The sequence below is a fragment of the Balaenoptera borealis genome (genome assembly GCF_965194805.1).
Source record: "Balaenoptera borealis genome assembly, chromosome: X".
NCBI classification, from domain to species: domain Eukaryota; kingdom Metazoa; phylum Chordata; class Mammalia; order Artiodactyla; family Balaenopteridae; genus Balaenoptera; species Balaenoptera borealis.
Genome location: NC_138881.1, coordinates 100,139,886 through 100,166,211, shown reverse-complemented (window position 1 = coordinate 100,166,211; position 26,326 = coordinate 100,139,886). Strand labels below are relative to the sequence as shown.

At 43.2% G+C, this 26,326-nt stretch overlaps 1 protein-coding gene across 1 annotated transcript in view; it reads right to left on the bottom strand.

Moving 5' to 3' along the window:
* SLC25A43 (solute carrier family 25 member 43) overlaps positions 1-26,326 on the bottom strand; it is a 109,355-nt gene that overhangs the window by 65,311 nt on the left and 17,718 nt on the right. The window contains exons 4-5 of the mRNA XM_082377442.1: positions 11,051-11,185; positions 103-10,214 (exon numbers count right to left, since the gene is read on the bottom strand). Coding sequence (XP_082233568.1) covers positions 10,014-10,214; positions 11,051-11,185 — 336 coding nt within the window. The 3' untranslated portion in view covers positions 103-10,013. The remainder of the gene's footprint in view (positions 1-102; positions 10,215-11,050; positions 11,186-26,326) is intronic.

Genomic DNA, 26,326 nt, shown 5'->3' with positions numbered 1-26,326 from the left:
CAGACTTCCCTGTGCTATACAGTAGGTCCTTGTTGGTTATCCATTTTATTTTATTGTATATATATATATATATATTTTTTTTTTGTATATATATTTTTAAACATCTTTATTGGAGTATAATTGCTTTACAATGGTGTGTTAGTTTCTGCTTTATAACAAAGTGAATCAGCTGTACATATACATATATCCCCATATCTCCTCCCTCTTTCGTCTCCCTCCCACCCTCCCTATCCCACCCCTCTAGGTGGTCACAGAGCACCGAGCTGATCTCCCTGTGCTATGTGGCTGCTTCCCACTAGCTACCTATTTTACATTTGGTAGTGTATATATGTCCATGCCGCTCTCTCACTTCGTCCCAGCTTACCCTTCCCCCTCCCCGTGTCCTCAAGTCCATTCTCTGCCCATAGAGCTTTGTGCTTACTTCTGGATGCCATGTTTAAGAGGACATTAACAAACTGGAACATATTCAAAGAATGCAGTCAGGAAAGTGAAGTACCTGCAAATCATGTCATATGAGAAATGGCTGAATGAATGAGAGAGATTTAACTGGGGAAGAGCTTTGGGTGAAGGAGGGCCATCATGACTGTTTTCATAATTGAAGGGCTGTCAGGTGGAAGAGAATAAGACATTCTATATGGAATCAACACCAGCTGGTAGAAGTGTCACGAAGGTAGACTTCAGCTGAACAAGAGACAACTTTCTAAAATATGAGCTGCTTGGGAATTCCCTGGTGGTCCAGTGGTTAGGACTCTCTGCTTTCTCTGCTGGGGCCCTGGGCTCAATCCCTGGTTGGGGAACCAAGATCCTGCAAGCCGCATGGTGTGGCAAAAAAACAAAACAAAACAGACAAACAAACAAAAGAGCAACTTAAAGGTGGAATGGGTTGTTTTACGATGTGGGGAACTTCTTGTCACTGGAAATGTTAAGAGTTGGGGTAAAATGGCCACTTGTTAGGGACACTGAAGACGAGATTACTGTGTTGGCTGGGAAGAGAGTTCTGCACCCATCTAATTCTAAGATTCTGTGGCTCTATTCCTTTGTATGTATAAGATTGAATGGATTGAGCATCTGAGTTTGGGAATCTGGGACAAAGTAAGAGAGAGGTAATTTGGCCCAGTGGTCAAGAGGGTGGGCTCTGCAGCCAAACTGCTAGAGTTCAGATACTGGCTCTGCCACTTGCTGTCAGGCCTTGGGTAAGTTGCTTAACCTCTCGAGACTTCCATGACTTCAGGTGTAAAATGGGAATGATAATGGTACCTCTACCTTGAAGGACTATAGGGACAATTAAATGAGATAATATATGCATAAACAGTCTAGTACATAGTAAGCATTCAATACATGTTAGATTTTATTAATACTAAGAAAAATACTGGGCTTCCCTGGTGGCACAGTGGTTAAGAATCTGCCTGCCAATGCAGGGGACACGGGTTCGAGCCCTGGTCTGGGAAGACCCCATATGCCGCGGAGCAACTAAGCCCATGTGCTACAACTACTGAGCCTGCGCTCTAGAGCCTGTGAGCCACAACTACTGAAGCCCACGTGCCTAGAGCCCGTGCTCTGCAACAAGAGAAGCCACCGCAATGAGAAGCCCACGCACCGCAACAAAGAGTAGCCCCCGCTCGCCGCAGCTAGAAAAATCCTGCGTGCAGCAACCAAGACCCAACGCAGCAAAAAATAAATAAAATAGATAAATTTATTTTAAAAATTAAAAATATATATATTGCATCACACATCTTTACAATCCTAAAGTACTTAGCCCAGTTTGGTGGTGCCCACTGCCAGCCATAAGGTGGAAAAGCAGAACACTTCCTTCATACCTCTGAGAAAATGCAAAGAGCTGGAAGTTCATTTCAGGAACAGAACTAGAGTTTTAAAATAATTTTTTGCAGCTTTCAGAATTTTTTAAGAAGTTGTTCACCTCAAGGAAAATCAAGAGTAATTAACATGAGCGATTCACTCTGGGTTAAGAATTTGCTACCCTCTAAACTCTAACAGATTGGGTTACAGATGAGATTTTCATGTGTGTATTAACTGCTCTTCCCCATAAAACACAGTCTGCCCAGCGGTTGGAAAAATGAGTTATTTTGATATATTTCAATAGGACAGGTTTCTGAGAGTTTAAAGGTTTTGGCCAGTATATATAGATAGCCATAGTTTTACAACTCAGATTAGTAATAAATGACCAACATCATTTTTCTTTGGAAAATAAATTTAATAGGGAAAAATACTTTCAACATACTGCAAGTCTCTCTCTCTCTGTGTATAAATTAACAACTTAATATTAGATAGTTTTTTAATGCATAGGTAGGCACTATTCAAAAGGTACAGTTACATAAACTTGACATAGAATCCCTAAGGTGGAATAAACCCGAAATTTGATTTTAAAAAATCTAGGAGAGATGATTAGACTGAAGTGTTTTTTGTTTAGTTACATTTTGTGTGTGTGTGTGTGTGTGTGTGTGTACGTCCAATGTTCTATTTGATCCTTTCTAGGCAACTGGGACATGTTGTGAGAATAAGTTGACTAAATAATTTATTTTCAGGGTAGGCTTGTAAAGCAAGTAAAAAAGGCAGAGAATTCAGGCCACTTGAACTATACATGACTTCAACTGAAAGAAGGTCTTCTGGGGCATGATGAAGCAGTCATGGTATAAACTACCTTCCAGAAACACAAGATTCTAAGCCTAGGATGCTTCAAATTAAATAAAGAAGGATGGTTCTACTATGACAGTGGTAACTTTTGTTTTTTGTTTTTTTGTAATTTATTTTTTTTCTCAGTTTCCACATTTTTATTTTTTATTTTTATTTTTTCACACACACACACACTGTATTTTATTTTTACAAGAGATAAACTGACACCAAGCATTGTAAATGGATGACCACAACAAAAGCAACAGTGATTTCAATTACCACACACGAAACACACTCATACTATGTCATAATATTGACATTCAGTCCAGTAATCCTCCACTGTAACAGCTCCTTTACTTTGCAGTGAAAACTGATTTGTATATTTTTTGCCTCTGAGTCCTTGTGGGATTTTTTTTTTATTCAAACAGAAAGTCACAAAAATTATAATCATCCTCATCAGTTCACTCAGTCCCATGTAATTAATTTTTTTTCATCTTGATCTTTTGTTAGCACTTTTATGAATTCATCAGTTTTCCATTAGAGTTCTGAAAATGCTTATTCATTCAGTTCAGCAGTATAGTCAGTTACCAGAAACCTGTACTTGTCAGTCTTTTCCATGAATTCCTTGAAGATGAAACCCTTTTATAGGAACATTTTTGCAAAAGCATCAGAGTACACCCAGAACTGTCTGTAAATGACAGAAGACTTAAAAATGACCACGGTTAAAGATCTGATGAAAGTTCATAATAATGCAATTGACAAGGAAATTTAGTTATTTCTGAGATATACATATTAAGGTAATAACTAGAATTATGACTTATAACATTATACCAGAACATATAAGATTTTTAGAAATTTCATGTAATGTCTGAAACATTTATATTAACATATTTCCATACAAATAACCCAAAGAAAGTTTAGTATTAGTTGTTTTTTTGGTTTGTTTGTTTTTTTATACTGCAGGTTATTATTAGTCATCAATTTTATACACATCAGTGTATACATGTCAATCCCAATCGCCCAATTCAGCACACCACCATCCCCACCCCACCGTGGTTTTCCCCCCTTGGTGTCCATACGTTTGTTCTCTACATCTGTGTCTCAACTTCTGCCCTGCAAACTGGTTCATCTGTACCATTTTTCTAGGTTCCACATACATGCGTTAATATACGATATTTGTTTTTCTCTTTCTGACTTACTTCACTCTGTATGACAGTCTCTAGATCCATCCACGTCTCAACAAATGACTCAATTTCGTTCCTTTTTATGGCTGAGTAATATTCCATTGTATATATGTACCACTACTTCTTTATCCATTCGTCTGTCGATGGGCATTTAGGTTGCTTCCATGACCTGGCTATTGTAAATAGTGCTGCAATGAACATTGGGGTGCATGTGTCTTTTTGAATTATGGTTTTCTCTGGGTATATGCCCAGTAGTGGGATTACTGGATCATACGTAATTCTATTTTTAGTTTTTTAAGGAACCTCCATACTGTTCTCCATAGTGGCTGTATCAATTTACATTCCCACCAACAGTACAAGAGGGTTCCCTTTTCTCTACACCCTCTCCAGCATTTGTTGTTTGTAGATTTTCTGATGATACCCATTCTAACTGGTGTGAGGTGATACCTCATTGTAGTTTTGATTTGCATTTCTCTAATAATTAGTGATGTTGGGCAGCTTTTCATGTGCTTCTTGGCCATCTGTATGTCTTCTTTGGAGAAATGTCTATTTAGGTCTTCTGCCCAGTTTTGGATTGGGTTGTTTGTTTCTTTAATATTGAGCTGCATGAGTTGTTTATATATTTTGGAGATTAATCCTTTATCTGTTGATTCGTTTGCAAATATTTTCTCCCATTCAGAGGGTTGTCTTTTCGTCTTGTTTATGGTTTCCTTTGCTGTGCAAAAGCTTTGAAGTTTCATTAGGTCCCATTTGTTTATTTTTGTTTTTATTTCCATTACTCTAGGAGGTGGATCAAAAAAGATCTTGCTGTGATTTATGTCAAAGAGTGTTCTTCCTATGTTTTCCTCTAAGAGTTTTATAGTGTCCAGTCTTACATTTAGGTCTCGAATCCATTTTGAGTTTATTTTTGTGTATGGTGTTAGGGAGTGTTCTAATTTCATACTTTTACATGTGCTGTCCAGTTTTCCCAGCACCACTTATTGAAGAGACTGTCTTTTCTCCATTGTATATCTTTGCCTCCTTTGTCATAGATTAGTTGACCATAGGTGCGTGGGTTTATCTCTGGGCTTTCTATCCTGTTCCATTGATCTATATTTCTGTTTTTGTGCCAGTACCATATTGTCTTGATTAATGTAGCTTTGTAGTATAGTCTGAAGTCAGGGAGTCTGATTCCTCCAGCTCTGTTTTTTTCCCTCAAGACTGCTTTGGCTATTCAGGGTCTTTTGTGTCTCCATGCAAATTTTAAGATGATTTGTTCTAGTTCCGTAAAAAATGCCATTGGTAATTTGATAGGGATTGCATTGAATCTGTAGATTGCTTTGGGTAGTGTAGTCATTTCCACAATATTGATTCTTCCAATCCAAGAACATGGTATATCTCTCCATCTGTTAGTATCATCTTTAATTTCTTTCATCAGTGTCTTATAGTTTTCTGCATATGGGTCTTTTGTCTCCCTAGGTAGGTTTATTCCTAGGTATTTTATTCTTTTTGTTGCAATGGTAAATGGGAGTGTTTCCATAATTTCTCTTTCAGATTTTTCATCATTAGTGTGTAGGAATGGAAGAGATTTCTGTGCATTAATTTTGTATCCTGCAACTTTACCAAATTCATTGATTAGCTCTAGAAGTTTTCTGGTGGCATTTTTAGGATTCTCTACATATAGTATCATGTCATCTGCAAACAGTGACAGTTTTACTTCTTCTTTTCCAATTTGTATTCCTTTTATTTCTTTTTCTTCTCTGATTGCCGTGGCTAGGACTTCTAGAACTATGTTGAAAAATAGTGGTGAGAGTGGACATCCTTGTCTCGTTCCTGATCTTAGAGGAAATGCTTTCAGTTTTTCACCGTTGAGAATGATGTTTGCTGTGGGTTTGTCATATATGGCCTTTATTATGTTGAGGTAGGTTCCCTCTATGCCCACTTTCTGGAGAGTTTTTATGATAAATGGGTGTTGAATTTTGTCAAAAGCTTTTTCTGCATCTATTGAGATGATCATATGGTTTTTATTCTTCAATTTGTTAATATGGTGTATCACATTGATTGATTTGCGTATACTGAAGAATCCTTGCATCCCTGAGATAAATCTCACTTGATCGTGGTGTATGATCCTTTTAATGTGTTGTTGGATTCTGTTTGCTAGTATTTTGTTGAGGATTTTTGCATCTATATTCATCAGTGATACTGGTCTGTAATTTTCTTTTTTTGTAGTATCTTTGTCTGGTTTTAGTATCAGGGTGATGCTGGCCTCATCGAATGAGTTTGGGAGTGTTCCTTCCTCTGCAATTTTTTGGAAGAGTTTGAGAAGGATGGGTGTTAGCTCTTCTCTAAATATTTGATAGAATTCACCTGTGAAGCCATCTGGTCCTGGACTTTTGTTTGTTGGAAGATTTTTAATCACAGTTTCAATTTCATTACTTGTGATGGTCTGTTCATATTTTCTGTTTCTTCCTGGTTCAGTCTTGGAAGGTTATACCTTTCTAAGAATTTGTCCATTTCTTCCAGGTTGTCCATTTTATTGGCATATGGTTGCTTGTAGTAGTCTCTTAGGATGCTTTGTATTTCTGCAGTGTCTGTGGTAACTTCTCCTTTTTCATTTCTAATTTTATTGATTTGAGTCCTCTCCCTCTTTTTCTTGATGAGTCTGGCTAATGGTTTATCAATTTTGTTTATCTTCTCAAAGAACCAGCTTTTAATTTTATTGATCTTTGCTATTGTTTTCTTTGTTTCTATTCCATTTATTTCTGCTCTGATCTTTATGATTTCTTTTCTTCTACTAACTTTGGGTTTTGTTTGTTCTTCTTTCTGTAGTTCCTTTAGGTGTAAGGTTAGATTCTTTATTTGAGATTTTTCTTGTTTCTTGAGGTAGGCTTGTATTGCTATAAACTTCCCTCTTAGCACTGCTTTTGCTGCATCCCAGAGGTTTTGGATCGTTATGTTTTCATTGTCATTTGTCTTTAGGTATTTTTTGATTTCCTCTCTGATTTCTTCAGTGATCTCTTGGTTATTTACTAACATATTGTTTAGTCTCCATGTATTTGTGTTTTTTACGTTTTTTTCCTTGTAATTGATTTCTAATCTCATAGCATTGTGGTCAGAAAAGATGCTTGATATGATTTCAATTTTCTGAAATTTACTGAGGCTTGATTTGTGACCCAAGATGTGATCTATCTCGGAGAATGTTCCATGCGCACTTGAGAAGAAAGTGTAATCTGCTGTTTTTGGATGGAATGTCATATAAATATCAATTAAATCTATCTGGTCTATTGTGTCATTTAAAGCTTCTGTTTCCTTATTTATTTTCATTTTGGATGACCTGTCCATTGGTGTAAGTGAGGTGTTAAAGTCTCCCACTATTATTGTGTTACTGTCGATTTCCTCTTTTATAGCTGTTAGCAGTTGCCTTATGTATTGAGTTGCTTCTATGTTGGGTGCATATATATTTATAATTCTTATATCTTCTTCTTGGATTGATTATTATGTAGTGTCCTTCCTTGTCTCTTGTAAAATTCTTTATTTTAAAGTCTATTTTACCTGATATGAGTATTGCTACTCCAGCTTTCTTTTGATTTCCATTTGCATGGAATATCTTTTTCCATCCCCTCACTTTCAGTCTGTATGTGTCCCTAGGTCTGAAGTGGGTCTCTTGTAGACAGCATATATATGGGTCTTGTTTTTGTATCCATTCAGCGAGCCTGTGTCTTTTGGTTGGAGCATTTAATCCATTCATGTTTAAGGTAATTATCAATATGTATGTTCCTATTACTGTTTTCTTAATTTTTATGGGTTTGTTTTTGTAGGTCCTTTTCTTCTCTTGTGTTTCCCACTTAGAGAAGTTCCTTTAGCATTTGTTGTAGAGCTGGTTTGGTGGTGCTGAATTCTCTTAGCTTTTGCTTGTCTGTAAAGCTTTTGATTTCTCTGTCGAATCTGAATGAGATCCTTGCCGGGTAGAGTAATCTTGGTTGTAGGTTCTTCCCTTTCATCACTTTAAGTATATCATGCCACTCCCTTCTGGCTTGTAGAGTTTCTGCTGAGAAATCAGCTGTTAACCTTATGGGAGTTCCCTTGTATGTTATTTGTCGTTTTTCCCTTGCTGCTTTCAATCATTTTTCTTTGTCTTTAATTTTTGCCACTTTGATTACTATGTGTCTCGGCGTGTTTCTCCTTGGGTTTATCCTGTATGGGACTCTCTGCGCTTCCTGGACTTGGGTGGCTATTTCCTTTCCCATGTTAGGGAAGTTTTCGACTATAATCTCTTCAAATATTTTCTCTGGTCCTTTCTCTCTCTCTTCTCCTTCTGGGACCCCTATAATGCGAATGTTGTTGCGTTTAATGTTCTCCCAGAGGTCTCTTAGGCTGTCTTCATTTCTTTTCATTCTTTTTTCTTTAGTCTGTTCCGCAGCAGTGAATTCCATCATTCTGTCTTCCAGGTCACTTATCCGTTCTTCTGCCTCAGTTATTCTGCTATTGATTCCTTCTAGTGTATTTTTCATTTCAGTTATTGTATTGTTCATCTCTGTTTGTCTGTTCTTTAATTCTTCTAGGTCTTTGTTATACATTTCTTGCATCTTCTTGATCTTTGCCTCCATTCTTTTTCCGAGGTCCTGGATCATCTTCACTATCATAATTCTGAATTCTTTTTCTGGAAGGTTGCCTATCTCCACTTCATTTCATTGTTTTTCTGGGGTTTTATCTTGTTCCTTCATCTGGTATATAGCCCTCTGCCTTTTCATCTTGTCTGTCTTTCTGTGAATGTGGTTTTTGTTCCACAGGCTGCAGGATTGTAGTTCTTCTTGCTTCTGCTGTCTGCCGTCTGGTGGATGAGGCTATCTAAGAGGCTTGATGAGAGGGACTGGTGGTGGGTAGAGCTGACTGTTGCTCTGGTGAGCAGAGCTCAGTAAAACGTTAATCCACTTGACTGTTGATCAGTGGGGCTGGGTTCCCTCCCTGTTGGTTGTTTGGCCTGAGGCAACCCAACACTGGAGCCTACCTGGGCTGTTTGGTGGGGCTAATGACAGACTCTGGGAGGGCTCACACCAAGGAGTACTTCCCAGAACTTCTCCTGCCAGTGTCCTTGTCCCCACGGTGAAACAGAGCCACTCTCCGCCTCTGCAGGAGACCCTCCAACACTGGCAGGTAGGTCTGGTTCAGTCTCTCCCGGGGTCACTGCTCCTTCCCCTGGGTCCCGATTCACACACTACTTTGTGTGTGCCCTCCACGAGTGGAGTCTCTGTTTCTCCCAGTCCTGTCAAAGTCCTGCAATCAATTCCCACTAGGCTTCAAAGTCTGATTCTCTAGGAATTCCTCCTCCCATTGCCGGACCCTCAGGTTGGGAAGCCTGTTGTGGGGCTCAGAACCTCCACTCCAGTGGGTGGACTTCTGTGGTATAAGTGCTCACCAGTCTGTGAGTCACCCACCCACCAGTTATGGGATTTGATTTTACTGTGATTGTGCCCCTCATACCATCTCATTGTGGCTTCTCCTTTGTCTTTGGATGTGGGGTATCTTTTTTGGTGAGTTCCAGTGTCTTCCTTTCGATGACTGTCCAGCAGCTTGTTGTGATTCTGGTGTTCTCGTAAGAGGGAGTGAGAGCACATCCTTCTACTCCGCCATCTTGTTTTCCTCCTCGACAGTGGTAACTTTTAAATGTTAAATGTTTTCATTTAGTTTCTGATAAGGCATAATTTACACCACGGTGTGTGCACTCAGAAGTCAGCAAAGATTATGAGTTCCAGGACTGTATCAGGAATTCACTCCAGGAAGCCTGGAGTGAATCTGGGTGAAACTAGGCTGCTGTGGGTTGGTGTAAGCTGTGAGCCTGTGGCGGAGCTCCTGGCGTGGTATCTGCCCAGCCACTTCAACTACATGTTGCTCTGAAGAGTCATGGCAATGCCCTTTCTTTGGTGTTGTGTAAATTGCCTACTTACATTCAGAGTGTAGATTGCACATTTCACTACTGCTAGGTTTTGTTGTAAAATCTGGTGGAATGCCATCCTGCGACGGTCATGTTGGGAAACCCTCAGTGGCGTAGGTGTTTACAGGGCCATCAGTTTGGAGCTCAGGTATGGCCGAATCTTCTCATTTCCAAGAGCAGCAGACAGGAGCACCCTCTTGTCACTCCACGCGTGCACAATTCTGAGGCTACATTTCTCTCTGATTGCAACACACCTTCAGTCAGTGCACTTCTAGCTCCATTCAGTTTTAAAGAGTTGGTTTTTTAGACTTTAGTTGTCCAGTTTTGAAAAACTTCTTTAATTCCCGTAATTCCTGGGGCTTCAAACTCTGATCCACCCCTGGGGTCAATTTATAGCTCAGAGGAGACACGATGTAGCCATTTTGGTAAAGACAGATTCTCTTGCAAAACTCAAAGGTGCCAAACATAACTCCAAAATATGGAACTATCTGTTTAAAAAGAAAATGAAAATCATGTTAAAATCTTAAAAGAAAACATCAGTGCGTCTGCAATCAACTTGGATCAGGGTAAACTAAGATAAAGGCTGTAGACAATACAACATGGTCATTCTTTTTTGGAATCAGGGAAGATGGCAAAATGCAAGCTGGCCCAGTGAGTGTTGGGGAGAGGAATGGCAGAACCATTGAAGGCCACGCCCTGGGGAAGCCTGGGTCTGGGTTGATATGCATGTAGGCAGCCTGACACTGCCTGTCAACATATGCTTGTCCTTTTTTTGGCTGCGCCTCGCGGCTTGCAGGATCTTAGTTCCCCAACCAAGGATCAAACTTGGGCCCAGCAGTGAAAGCACCGAGTCCTAACCACTGGACAGCTGGGGAATTCCCAACATGTGCTTGTCTTGATTGGAATCAGGAATCACTTGGCATCAAGGTTAGTCCAAGGTTAGTCCACAGTTCTTAACTTTTTTTTTTTTTGGTCATGGAGTTCTTTGGGAAAATGATGAAAGTTATGGATCCTCTCCGCAGAGGGATGCACAGATGCCCATATAGACATATTTTTGCATGCAATTTTAGGATAGGGGGTTAAGTTCCCTTTGGAGTCCATGAACCTACATGTTGGGAACCTTTACACTAAATGCTCAGCTCCTCTGGGATGGGGTGTCAGATGCCCCAACACTGCACAGGGTCCCCACTCTTCAGGGCTGACAACCAGCCTGCATTGTGCTAGAGGAGATGTTTCTATGCAAACTGTAGGGGGAGCAGCAAAGGCACAGAACAGGGTAGAAGTGAAAGAGGCAGAAAAGCAGTAGACTCACCACTCCTCTCACCTTCAGTAAGTTGGCTGCCAATCCATTCCAGAGCCCCAGGACCCCTTGGGCTTTCACTATCTGCCGGAAGCAGTCCACTGCTCCTGAGAAATGGACATCTACTCCTCCACAGTGGGGAAGGTAGGGGCTCTGAGCCTGGCAGGAAACAGAAGATGGGATGAGGTGATTTAGTCACTGGGAAATAACGGTTCTAGTCAAGTAGCCAAGGTCTCAAGTCTGGGCTCTGGATGCAATGTCCTGGCCAAGATGATGATAAAGAATGGTTGCCTCGGGGCTCTACCTGTTCCGTGGGCTTAGAATGAATATTAGCATGCAGTAAAGCCATGACACCCCATTCACATATTTGTGGCTATTTTTTCTTGGAAGGAAGCAGCCATTTGGGATGGACTCAACTTCACACTTAACATTGCCTCCCAAACTATGCCCTTTGGATGTGGTAGACACCTCTCAGGCCCTTCATCTTTTTTAAGTGCCTTCTGTTTCCTTGTCTTAACTGATTCCTCCTCTGTGAAGTTCTCAAGTGGGGGCTGCTCATCTCCCCACATCACAGATGTCCCAGGCTGGGGAGCAGAGGGCAGGGCATTCTTCCAGCTCCCTCTTTCTGTTCCCAGACCCTGACTCTGCTGCTCTCATGCCAAAAGCTCTCAGCTGGGGCTCGTGCCACTGAACCACACTCCTGGTCCCTGCTCTGAGCTACTGGCCTCCTGGCCACTCTTCCACATTCACTGAGGCCTGTGACACCTGGTAGCTCCCCATCTTCCACACTCACCACCGTCATAGGGAACTTCGGCATCTGTAGTCACAGGCCATCCCATACCTAGTTTCTGGACCTCGGCTTCAGTGATCCTCACCTTTACACCCCTTTGGCCACCCCATGGATTTCATCATCACCCCCAGTACCATCCTGACTGACCACCAAAATGCCCCATCTTTGAAAGTAACTCTTTTGTCCTTTAGAAAAACAATTTTACGATCAGATGAAATAACTTTTCAGTATACCATCTATATGCAAATGGACTCTATTTGTTCACTGTGAGGGGGACAGCCCCTCATAGCTGGCTTTCAGAAATGGTGACAAGTTTACCTCAAGCTACGCACCTACTTTGGTTCGTTTCTGAAATGTCTAGCTGAGGCTAGTATAGCATTTTTTTGCAATGGAATCAAGCTCTTCCATGTGGGAGAGGCAGTAGAGTATAAGAGTCGGAAAAGCATAAACTCTGGAGTCAGACAGGCTGGGTTCTAGCCCACGGCTGCCCCACTTACTTACTGGCCATGTGACCCTGGGCAACTCACCTAACCTTTTTGAGACTCAGTTTCGTTATTTGGAAAATAAGAATAGTATCTGCTGTGAGAATGAATGAGATGTGCATGCAAAGCACTCAGCGGTGTCAGGCACATGGAAAGGATCAATAAATATGAGCCAGTGCTGCTATTACTATTACGTAGAAATTATTCTAAATATCAATCAAATCCCTTACGTGACCTATTAGTCCTCTGTCTCCACTTCTGAAATCTTACACTTGAGAACTGCTTGGACCCGTGTCCTCATCCACCCAGCTCCCCCGCTCCCTGGTGTCTCTTAACCGTCAGCGTTCAGATCACTAACCCCTCTAGTCACACGCCCTCTCCCTTGTCTCCCAGGCCACCACTTCCCTGCTGGCTTCACGGTCCTCCCTTTTTGTCCTCCCAGCACTTCTTTTTGTTCCTAGTCTTGAAATCCTTTGTCTTTCAGCTGATCTCCACGCCCCCCTCCCCACCAACCCCTTCTCTGCTCCAAGCCGCTGAACATGAATCCACAAAGGGGCAGGTCGGTGCCACCAAAGCTTTGAGGTCTCTAACCTCTGCTGGATCCTCATACTGGAGAGCGAGCCCTGGAAGCATCCTTTCCCATTCCTCACAGTGGCTCTTCCCAACCTTACCACACCCCTCAACGCCCCACACGCCACACCGTGTCCTCCGCCCTAGACAGGCGACCCTGCCTCCCAGTTCGTAGGGAAAATAGATCATCTTTTCTTCCCACTGGTGCCCTGGATCTCACACCTTTGAATTCCTCTTGGGCACCTTTCCCAAGAGACCTGATTTTCCCCCCTAGCAGAGGAATAAACTCAAGTCCCTCCCAAATTAAAAATGACTCCTTCCTCCAATCTTTGTCCTATAGACACTGCCCAATCTCATTCCCAAAGTAACATACAGTAAAGTTACCTTGTTTTGGTGTAGAGTTAGTTGTATGAGTTTTAACACATGTACAGATCTGTGTGACCACCCTCACAATCAGGATACAGAACTGCTCCATCAGCCCCCAGAATTCTCCTGTGCTGCCCCTTTATAATCAAGGTCACCCCCAGCCCCGGGCAGACACTGATCTGTTCTGTCCCTATAGTTTTGCCCTCTGAGAATGTCATATAAATGGAAACATACAGCATGTAACTTTTTTGAGACGGGCTTCTTTCACTCAGCACGATGCCTTTGAGAGTCACCATGTTGAGTTCATCACTAGTTTCTTCTTCTTTATTGCTGAGTCGTATTGCATTGTGTGGATGTTTGGTTATCCATTCACCTGCTGAGGCACAACCCTTCCCACCTCCCCACTCACTGCTCTACCCACTCACTGTGGCATCTGTCTCCATGACTTCACTGAACTGATTCTGACCAGGCCTATATCTTTTCCCTGCCTTTTAATAGTTGGTGTAATTATTTACTTTCTTTACTGGTCTGCTCCTACCCCCAACTAGAAGTTCAGCTCTGTAGGAAAAGGGATTTCTGTTCCCCATCAGGGCGAAGGGTGAACTTTGGGGTTTGGCCTTCCCTTTGAGGTACAGTAACAACCAAGCACAGACCAGAGTATGAGAAACAGGATATGAAATGAACAAGCTGAGTCTCCAGCCTGGAGTTACAGGAACCAAAATGGTCAGGGGGTTTTAGCGAATGTCTTATTTTAAAGCATTTACCTTAGCACTGTTCCGACTCGGCCTCCTTTCCTTCTTATCCCATCGAGAAAGAACTGCTGTCAAACAGATATTAAGCCTCCTTTCCCTTAGAAAGAATCAGCCTAATCACAAGACTTGAAGCTCCTCCTGCTACTGTAAGACTGAAATATTGAAAAAAGGAGATGGAGATTGTGTTCATGTAGGAAATTAACTGTCTTATTCTGCTATGAGATAATATTATTGATTTATTTTCTGCCGGTTTCCAGTAAAACTGCAAAAAGCCCCCAGTCATGAGTCAAGGTAATAATTTTGCAACCTGAGAGCCCCTACCACAACTAAAACAGAAGACACTAACCAAGTGTCTAACTCATGTATAACTCATATACATGAGTTATATGACAGGTCAGTTATAATCAACTTGTGATGAATCGGGGGCCATCTGTAGTCAATCTTAGGACCCTAACAATCTTCCAAATGTCTTTCCTTCACTCCACCTTCACCGCCAAGCCACCATCAGTGCTCACATGGACCACCGCAGCAGCTTCCTTAGTAGTCCCCTTGGGACATAAAAAGTTTGAAACTCCTTACCCTCCCTCTCTATAGAGCGGCTAGAGTGATTAAAAAAAAATCAACTCATTTTATTCACCTGCTTAAAATATTTTAATGGCTTTATTAAAGCCACTTAGGATAAAATATAAATTTCTTACTGTTGTCTGTAAGCTGCAGTGGTAATATAGTGATAAATATTTAACAACTGGTTCTGTGGGCGGGGGAAGCCCTGAGTTGTAGCATTTGCTGACCTCGATGGTGTAAATATTCCCACTGTGGCAGATTGCAGGCTACCAACTGTGAGGTCAACCAGCTCCCAAATTTGCTGCAATTTAATAATCAGCTCTCCTGAGCCAGTAGGAGATGGCTGTAGCACACGACTCAAAGGCTCAGGCCCTGAGTGACCTGCCCCCGTACATATTTTCAGTTTCATTTTGTGTCACTCTCTTGCTCACATACTACACTTCAACTGCACTGGCTTTCTTTCTGTTCTCCTCTGCCCCCCTCTCTCCTCTGAGCCACAGGATCGTGTAACCAACTATCTACTTGACATCTCCACTCGAAAGTCTAACAAACACCTCAAACTTTATATGTCCTACTCAGAACTCCACCCCAACCCTGACTGTCTCTAGTTGTCCTCATGTCAGGAAATGGCACCGCCATTGACCTATTTGATCAGGCCCAAAACTGGAGTCACCCTTAAGTTCTCTTCATCCCTCACCTTCTGCTATCTCATCTCTCACCAGCTAGTGCTCCAAACGTATCCCAAATCTGTCCACTTTTCTTTCTTCCCACTATCATCGCCCTTGTCCAAGCCACATCATCTTTCACCTTCACCACAGCCGCTGCTAGCTCGTCTACCTGCCCTTATTCCCCACAGAGCGGCCAGGGTGATCTGATCTGGTTACTCCCTGACTTCAACTCTTCAGGGTGCCCCTGTTGCCCTCAGAATGAAGTCCAGACTCTTTCATCTGGCTTACCAGGCCCTCCATGACCTGGTCTCTGCCTGCTTCTCAGTCTGATCTCCTGCTCCTTCCTGCATTACATTCTATGCTTCAGACACTTTTCAGTTCCACTGCCAGTACCTCTCATCTCTCTTGAGTGAGGACGAGACTTTGCTTACCCATCCCTTCGTCTCCAGTCTCTGCCCTCTCCCTCCTGCACACAGCGGCCAGGTACCACTCAAAACTCATCAGGTGCTGTCATTGCTTTGCTTCAAAACCTTCACCAACCCCCAATTTTCCAAAGAAACACTTCCAGAAGGAGTGTTTTCCAAAGAAAACTTAACAGAATTCGAAACTCTCTACAGTTTGGCTCCCACCTGTCTTCCCAGTATCATTTCCCACTATCACCCCGTGATGGTTAGTTTCATGTGTCAACTTGGCTAGGCCGCTGTCAGTACCCAGCTATTTGGTTAAATACCAGTCTGGATGTTACTGTAAAGGTATTTTGTAGATAAGATTAACATTTAAATCACTAGACTTTGTTAATTTGATAAATTAGGAGTTGGGGATTAACATATACATACTACTGTATATAAAATAGATAACCAACAAGGAGCTACTGTATAGCACAAGGAACTATACTCAATATTTTGTAATAACCTATAAGGAAAAAGAATCTGAAAAAGAAGATATATAAAATGGAATCACTTTGTTGTACACCTGAAACTAACACAACATTGTAAATCAGCTATATTTCAATTAAAAAAAAATGAATCACTAGACTCTGAATAAAGCAAATTACCCTTCATAATGTGGGTGGGCCTCATCCAATTAGTTGAAGGCCTTAAGAGGCAAAAAGACTGAGGTGCCCTGAGAAAGAGGGAATTCTGCTTGCAGTCTGCCTTTGGACTTGAACTGCAACATCTCCAGTCTGCTGGCCTACCATGCGGATTTCAGACATGAGCCAAGTAACTAAAATTCATCTCTCTCTCTCTCTACATATATACATCCTATGGGTTCTGCTTCTCTGGAGAACCTTGACTAATACCTACCCCCACCCCAGGAGCCCTACGTCCAGTCACACCCATTACCTCCTGAACATTACGTATACTTTTTCTGATGGGCAAAATCCTCCTCACCCAGGTCCAGGTCAGATGCCACCTCATCTTGAAACTTCTTGATTCTGCGATTGGAACTGCTTGTTTCCTTGCTCCCTCTTCCTTTGTCTCCCTCCCTCCTTTTCTTGAAATTTACCTCTCTCTGTGTTTTTTTGTTTGTTTGTTTTTTGGCTGCGCCATGCGGCATGCAGGATCTCAGTTCCCCGTCCAGGGATCAAACCCGCGCCCCCTGCAGTGGAAGCGCAGAGTCCCAACCACTGGACCGCCAGGGAAGTCCCTGTTTTTTTTTAAAAAACACTTTTTATTGTGGAAAATATCAAACATATACAAAAGTGGAGAGGCTAGTAAAATGAATGGAAAGTTCCACCACCCAGCTTCAACAATTAGCAGTGTATTGACAATCTTTTTTCATCTCTACCCCTTGCAAGACATCATTTTAATTTATCTATTTAATTTAAATTTAGTTATGTTTCTCGAAAATATAATGGCTTCTTCTCTAAAATATAAAATACATTACATATATAGAAATATATGATACCATTACTACACCTATGATATTTCCTTAATATTATCATGTATCTAATCCGTGTTCACATTTCCTGGATTGCCTTATAATTAGTTTATAGCTTCTTCGTTTGAATCGCGGTTCTTTTCCTGTTTTGTGCTCCCCTAGTTATTGGTTAGACCTCTGCTGTGGTCCAGGCTACCTGGCGTGAGTTATCTGGATGCCGTCTCTGGGCTGGCAGCCAGCAAGCTCATGGAGCAGGCACTAGGCCTTCCTCACTGTCCTAGCTCTTTGGGGTCTAATACCCTTCATTGCACATACTGGGCACTCGTTAAATGTCAAACAAAATTCCCCTTAATATCAGTGTCACTAGTAGTTTTTCCCAAATACAACTGTTTACCCGTGCCCAGGCTCAAGTAAGCCACATGGACGGCCATGAAGTAAAATAATGGCCAATAGTTACAGAGTGTTAGGTGCCAGGCATTACACTGAGCATTTGACATGTACCAGCTTGTTTAATCCTCACAGAAGCCCCATGCAATAGGTAGTATTATCTTATTAGCCTAATTTTATAGAGGGCAAAATGGAGCCCGAGAAAGGATAAATCTCCCAAATCACAGACTGTATGAAAAAAAGCATCAACCTGAATTTGGGTCTGTTTGACTCAGATTCAAGCTCTACCCCACTAAGCTACACTGGTTCCTGATGCCCAGGACTGCGATGACTACCTCAGCCCTCGACAGACTTGTTTCCACACATCGTCCTTGAATGTGGGCGCCACAGCATGCACACCAAATGAATTCTTTATGCTAAGACTGGAGCTCATGGTGTGGTATGAATAAATGCCTCTACAAGTGTCATACTAAACAGATACCCAGATCACAAAGGCAAACCATATTGCTGGTTGCCCCTTGGACTAAATGTTTGTGCGCCCCCAAAGTTCATATGTTGAAGCCCTAACCCCCACTGTGATGGTATTTGGAGGTGAGGGCCTCTGGGAGGTGATTAGGTCATGAGGGTGGAGCTGTCATGAATGGGATTTGTGCCCTTATAAGGAGACACACAAGAGAGATAATGTCTCTCACTCCACCATGGGGGAAACACAGCAAAAAAGTGGCCATTTGCAAACTGGAAGTGGGTTCTCACCAGACACCAAATCTGCTGGCACCTTGATCTTGGACTTCCCAGCCTCCAGAACTGTGAGAAATAAGTGCTTGTTGTTTAAGCCACCAAGTCTATGGATTTCTGTTACAGCAGCTCCAACTAAAATACCCCCAAAGAAAGAAGGAATGGTAAGGCTACATAGCAGTGCTTTTCAACCTTTAGCTGCATGTTAGACGAAACAGGGAAGCTTTTCAAAACCATCAGTGATTGGGATCCACTCCCAAAGACTGAGATTTAACTGACCTAGGGTGAGGTCTGGATGTCAGCATTTTTGGCAAGCTCCTCACATGAGTCTGATATGCAGACAGGTTGAGGATCACTGGTGTAGGCCCTCCATAGCACAAGGCAGCTCAGGCTGAGACCTAAGCCCATCAATCAGCTGCTGACAGTGAGAACGCCTGGGGAAAGCACGTGGGTCCTGAGGCCAGACTGCTTAGATGGAGACCTCACTTTGCCACTCACTAGCTCTGGGACTTTGAGCAAATGCCTTGACCTTCCTGAACCTCAATTTCCTCATCTGTAAAATGGGACAATAATAATAACACCTACCCTTATAGGATTGTTGTCAAGATTAAATGAAACATATGTAAGGTGCTTAGAACAGCATTTGACATATAGTAACCACCATTATCATTATTATTTAGTATTTAAACTTGGAGAAGAGGGAATTCCCTGGTGGTCCAGTGGTTAGGACTCTGTGCTTTCACTGCCGAGAGTGCAGGTTTGATCCCTGGTCAGGGAACTAAGATCCCGTAAGCTGCTCAGCAAGGCCAAAAAAAAAAAAAAAAAAAAAATCCCCAAACCCCCCAAAAAAACCAAAAACCAAAACTTGGAGAAAATTATGCTGAAGACTAAACCAACCCAGTAGACTAGAACGCTAGACCGCCATTTGCCCGAACCGTATCTTCCTAGCAAAGAGACACAAAACATGTCAGGTTACTAGCTACAAGGCTCTGAAGTTAAATCCTCCCTCCACAGAAACCCAGGCAACTATCCCATGGCGTCTAGTTCAGATCTGCAGCTGCCAGGATGGGCATGCAGCATTCTGCAGCAGACATCATCTGAGAAAGCCGGGTCCTAGTCCTGGCTCTGCCACTATCTGCATAACCTTGACCAAGTCCTTTAGTTCTTTGAACCTTAGTTTCCTCACACGTCAGGTAAGGAGACTGGAACTAAATGAACTTGAAGGCCCTTTCTTGCTCCTCTAATCCATGCTGTTGGTCCTACTCAAGGCTCCTTCCTGCCCCTAGGACTTCAAACCTGCCATTCCCTCTGCCTAGCTAAGTCTCTCTTACTAATCAGACTAAACACTACTTCTTCAGAGAAGTCTTCCCAGATCTCCAGCCTAAGTCAGGAGCCTAGTAAACACTTTTGGTCACCCTGTACTTCTCTTTTCTGGCACGTGACACAGTTTGTAATGATTTAGTGTATAATTATTTCTTTCATGTCTCCCCCACCTCACAGACTATAAATACCATGAGGGCAGTGACCATGTCTATCTATCTTGTATGTGGTTTTAGCCCCCAAATCTACCAATATGCCAGGCATCCAGTATGTGCTTAATACATACTGAAGAAAAGGAGGAACGAACTTGCAGTTGATAGAAATGAAAGGTAAATGCTTCAAAGCAATATGCGTGATTGTTTCTGTGATAAACTCCATAGAGGCCTTCCAACAGAGGCAACATTTTAGGTTGTTCATTCTTTCCATGAGTTCTGAAATAATTAAACAATATTTATGAAGATGTAAAACTCATATACCCTCGACCAAAGCAATCCTATTTCTAGGAATCTATCTTACAGATATATTTGCCCCTGTGGGAAATGATGTGTTACGAGGATTTTTGTTGCAGCATTGTTAGTAACAGCAGCAAATTGGAAATAATCTAAATGTCCATCAATAGGGGGCTAGTTAAAGAAACAGTACATCAGACTATGGAATACTATGTCACCATTTAAAAATATGTGGCAGCTCCATCTGGACTGATAAGGTGCCATCTCCAAGATACATTTTTAGGTGAAAAAAACAGTGCAGAAGAGTATATGTAGCATGCTGCTGATTATCTAAAAACAAAAAGAACATAAATGTGCACGTTTATGTGTATCTTTGCATAGACCACCTTTGGAACGACCAGGTAAGAAACTGGAAACAACCAGTGTTTTCTCTGCGGTGAACTGGGAGTCCCAGGGACAAAGGTTGGGGAAAGCTTACTTTTCAATGGACACTCTTTGTACCTTTTGGATTTTGTATCATATGCATATGTTACCTATGCAAAAGGTAGAATATTAATTTTAAAAGAGCATTAATTAAGACAATGAGAAGACAAGCCACAGACTAGGAGAAAATATTGGCAAAAGTCATATCTGATAAAGGACCGTTATCCAAAACATACAAAGAACTCTTAAAACTCAACAATAAGAAAACAAACAACCCAATTACCACTACACACCAATTAGAATGGCCAAAATCCAGAACACTGATAGCAACAAATGCTGGTGAGGATGTGGAGTGACAGGAACTCCCATTCATTGCTGGTGGGAATGCAAAATGGTACAGTTACTTTGGAAGGCAGTTTGATGGTTTCTTACAAAACTAAATATATTCTTACCATAGGAGCCAGCAATTGTACTGATTAGATTAGATCTTAGTATCTACCTAAAGGAGGTAAAAAAAAACTTATGTCCTCACAAAAACCTGCACATGGATGTTTAAAGCAGCTTTATTTATCATTGCCAAAGCTTAGAAGCAACAAGATGTCCTTCAGTATGTGAATGGATAAATAAACTGTGGTATCAGACAATTAAATATCATTAAGCATGAAAAAGAAATGAGCTACCAAGCCACAAAAAGACACAGAGGAAAGTTAAATGCATATTATTAAGTGAAAGAAGCCAATCTGAAAGTGCTACATACTGTATGATTCCAACTATATGACATTCTGGAAAAGGTAAAATATGAAGACAGTAAAAAGATCAGTGGTTTGGGGGAGAGGATGAATAGGCAGAGCACAAAGGATTTTTAGGGCAGTGAAAACACCCTGTATACTATAATGATGGATATACATCATTATACATTTGTCCAAACCCATAGAATGTACACCACCAAGAGTGAACCCTAAGGTAAACTACAGACTTTGGGTGATTGAGATGTGTCAGTGTAGCTTCATCCTTGGTAACAAATGCACCCGTCTGGTGGGGGCTGTGGGTAATGGGGGAGGCCGCGCACGCGTGGGGAAGGGGTACGTGGGAAATCTCTGCACCTTCCTCTCAATTTTGCTGTGAACCTAAAACTGCTCCAAAAAACCCCCAAAGTCTTAATTAAAAAAAAAAAGCATTTAAAAGGAGAGACCAAAGAAAGAAAACAAAAACAAAACAAGAGAGTCTGCTAGTTGGAGCAAACAGGAGCTCAAAACCTTTCACTTGGTATTTGGAAACAACTTTTTTCTTCTGTAGCCATATGGGACGCAACCTGAAGACCAAGTGGTCCACTTCCCAAGCCATCTGAGGACATACATGCATGGAAGGCAGTTGTGGTAGGAGGCTTTTGTCCTTTGGCAAATCCCCAATAGTCAAACAAGCCAAAAAAAAAAAGAAAAAAAGCCAATGGTATTGAAGTAAAAGGACCTTTATGTCCTGTGAGCCACATGGCCCAAGTTTCTCTGGGCAGAGCTAGGTCCCCAAGAGTTATCCTCATACAGCCGAGACGCACCCTGGCTCTGTGGTGGGGACGTCCACACAAACCGGTGCAGGCACCTGCCCCCGGCTTGGCAAGCCTACAAGTCACCCCCCCATCCTGGCCGAGGTGCCGGAGGACCTGCTCGGAAAGCCCGCAATGACATGGGGGAAGCGAGTAAATGGACAGCAGGTTAGTATTTTGCTTGGGAAGAGAAGGGAAACAGTTCCCACGTGCTGATTGGGGGCGGGGGTGGGGGCGGGGAAATCAAAAGTGCAGCTGGGCCAGAAAGCAATTGAGATGCATGCAAGCGAGAGCAGCAGAGGGAGGCCGTGGGAGCGCGTGCTGAGCAGCAGCGGCCCAAGAGCCAACTTTTAGTGTCACCTTTTTAAATTTAATTTTTAATTTTTATTTTTTGGCTGCCCCCCACAGCTTGGGAGATCTTAGTTCCCCGACCAGGGATTGAACCCAGGCCCTTGGCAGTGAAAGCGCGGAGTCCTAACCACTGGACCGCCAGAGAATTCCCTAGTGTCACCTTGATTGGGAGTGAGACTGGGTAGGAAGGGTGCAGGAGAAGGTTTGGCAGATGCCAGTTTTCTGCAGGCTGGGAATACAGACATAGGCAGTACCTGCGCAGGGTGGCCTCTAGGTAAACGCCTGTTAAATTAACCCAACGAATGAATGATCCACTCCCCTACCATCCCTGATCACCATTATCTATAGAGACGGAAGATCTTTTGAGGTCTTGCGATGCTAGCTCATTTGTGTGTTTATAGCGATCATAGGAAACACACAAACACACTTGGCCCGGCTTTTATGGTTCTAATCAGGCCTTCAACGCCATGCGTAGATTCTGAAGAGATGCTTCAAGAATAAAAATAGTACCTCGGTTTTACTGAGTATTTATATTGAGTGTTTACCTTGTTCCTGGCTCTGTATCTGCATTAACCCAATTCAGTCTTCTCCATGGGGATATGAGCCAGGCACTAGGCTTCTCCCTGTGCCTTACAGATGAGGAAGGTGAGGCTCAGAGAGGCGATGTGGCTTTTATCCAAGTTCACGGGAAGAGTAAGGGACAGGGATGGCATCCAAAGCCCACACTCTGGACCAATGAGCTAATCTGCCCATGAAAGCTTTAAGATGAACACAGCTGTCAAAAACAAATGAACAACAGCTCTGTGGGGGAAAGGAGGTAAAAACCGGTGCTGCGTTTCTAAAGCTGGCTTGAGCCCAGTGGAGGGATGGGCAAACCCCAGTGTCCATCTCCTCCTGACAGCAGGAGCCGCAGATGACTGCTCACAGCTGCAGGCCTTTCTTGGCTGACAGCAGGCCTTTTCTGGGACCTTTCTTTCCCTTTCCCCTACCTCTCTCTTCACCCCCACTCTGGAGGCAGGGGGAAGGGGAACGCCTGTCTTAGCTGCTGTTATTGTTTAGCTGGAGCTCAAAGAAGTCTGCTTAGCAGAGGGTGGCCATTTTGATACCTAGACTTTATCTCTTGGAAGGAGTAAGCCAGCTCAGGTCAGGAGAAAGGGCAGAGTGATTTCACAATGAGTGGAATTAGGAAGGCTCCTCCCTACTCCCTCCTCGCCTGCCCTCTAGGGGAGAGTCTCGTTTCCATGATCAACAACTGCCATCCCTAAAGTATTTAGGGCACTCTACACCTTTGGAAAAAACAAAGGGGAGACTTGTCCTTTCCTTACACCTTAACGATGATGCTCAAACGAAGCCACCTGGCCTGAGGGATGTCCAGACATCTACCTGGATCCGAAAAGCATACTTTTTTCTCAGAATGCCAAGGCAATGCTACTGACTTAGGCAGAAGAAGTCAGTCCCCAGAGGGGCCAGCCCCCAGAGCAAGACGACGGCAAGGAGTTAAAAATGCAACGAACTAAAAAGGTAAGGTTCCCATCCTCTCCCATGACCCCGAGAGCTTAGAACCCAGCAGTGTTCGTACTTCAGGATCATCGGGCAAGTTGGCTGTGCTGGGGAAATAGAACTCTATTCCTACTGACAATAGACACGATGTCAACCAAGAAATGTTGAGCTAGGTGGAACATCTGAAACTCGCTTAGCGCTTCCTAGCAGGTGTGATGAGAACAATCTACTTTCCCCTCCTGGGGCTTTGCACCTTCTCTGCTAGGGGCTCGGTGAGCCGGAGGGGCTTTCTTCCCAGTCCGTCTGAGCGGCGTGGCCAGTCCGCGGCGGCCAAAGGTCCATGGCTGCTGAATGTTCTCTGCTTCTCATTCCAACCTGCCGGCTTCAAGCCTTCCACTGTCAGGCTGCCAGTGGCCAAAGAAAGCCAGAGCCGCTGACAGCCTGGTTTTCCAAAGGTTTTTTTTTTTCTCCAACTTGAGTTAACCATTCCCTGGCCAAAGCCGCCCTCGTGCCTGTTTCTGAGCTTGCGCACTACTGTGTTTTTCGACTGAGGCCGAGTGCTCCCAAATCTCAAGGTTAGGTTTCCCTCTCCCTCATCCTCTACTCCCACACCCGGGGCAAGGGAACTGGAAAAAAAAATAACCTATTACCTAGCATCTAGGACCAAGCCCCTACAGTCCTGGTGGATAAAGCATGGGCCTGAAGGAGAGACCTAGGTTCAATCCCAGTCCCCCGCCCCACTTGCTAGCTAAGTGACTGTTACCCTCTCTGTGCCTCATTTCCTCACCTAGAAACTAGGAATAATAACAGTACTTAACAGGGTCGATAAAGAGGATGGAATGGGATAATAAACTGCCTGGTCTGTATCACATGACCAATAAATGGTAGTTTTATCACATTATCACAATTTCTTATTCCCAGGGAAAACCTTCCTTTCGTTACCTCCTCCAGACATATTTTGTCCCCATCCTTACCCCTGACAAAAGCCTCCCCACCAAAGGAGGGCACAGATTTAGACCTGTTCATTCATATCACATTTACTGAAGTCAACAAACTGACGAATACAAGTGCTATGATGCTGGTTCATCAGGCACTTCCAGGCACTGTACAAAGCGGTGGGAGGTTGCCATGAAGAGGGACGTGTACATCAAGACTGTTTTACTCTGTCCTTTTAGCATATTTACTTATCTTGAAATGGTGACAGCTGTTGGAGCTGCGATACACAACTGGAGAGCTAAGGTAGGGCGTGGGAGATAGTGCACTTTCAGAGCGAGGATTGCAGGCAGTTTGAGACAGGGGACAAGCCGAGGTTTCCCTAGGTCAGCAGGCTGGGGAAAGGGCAGGCTGTTCTTACCTTCAGCAGGGGTAGGGACGAGCACACAGACTTGGGGCTCACCCAGCAGCAGCTAAGGTTCAATTTTGTACTCACAAGGCAGTGAGATCTCAGAAGCCGGCCCTGAACTTCATTCATTTTTAAACAAGTATCGAGTGCCTGCTACATGAGGCTACGTGCTGTGGGGACATACAAATGTGTAAGACATACGTCCCAAAGGCAAAGAGCTCAAAGTCTAGAAGGTATAATGGACACAGAAGATTACGATACAAGGAAGCATGTGACATGGGCCTGAGAGCTATAGCGAGAGGGAGCTTTGGGCGTTCAGAATGGGGAGACTTCTTCCTCTTGAGGAGGGGAGAGAAGGCTTCAGGAGGGGGCTCAGACAGGGTGGAGATGTGCTGCAATGGTGGAGAGATGGCAGAAGGTGGGGCACGCGGAGAAATGCTGTGGAAAATAAACCAGCTGGACCAGAGCGCACATACAGGCTAAGAGCATCATTTAAAAGGGGTTGTTCACCCACAAAGCTTTTGGAACAAAATATGCCCTTGGGGGTGGGGTGGGAGTGACAGTGAAAACAGCATCTGCAGTTATCGGCAGAGAATCCTGTTAGTTAACCTGGATTCTCCTACCCCGGAATCCCCTCCGAGGCCGTAGGGAACACCCCCATTTGTGGTTCTACAGAGGCAAAACACCTGCCTTTATCCAACACGATGTTTGAGGGGTAGGAAAAGCCAACTCCTTTATCAAACGAAAGCAACAGATGTGTGCTGTTGTAGGTCAGAAGAGACAGCCACGACAAGGCAGATGTCAGGTGAGATGGAGGTAGATGCTCCAGGCAGAGGGGACAGGAATGTGAAATACACTTATTCTTCAGGGGGATGGGGGAGGGGGGCTAAGATAATTTTGATTGAATTGGAGGCTGGAACAGAGCAGAGGTCAGAAAAAGGCATGTTCTGTTTAGCCCTGGCAGGATTTAACAATTTTTATTTGCCAACATTGAAAAATTGGGATCTTACATAAAAATCTGGATTTCAGGCTCCCTTGAAAAGTGGGCCCACATTTCTAAATGGCATCTATCCTTTGGAGAAGAGGAACTTGCTGCAGCCTCCCCTGGCCCACTTTGTTCCACGCTGCAATTCATATTTAGATGCTGGTCACATTTTGTGAGCACAGTGCAGTTAGCGCT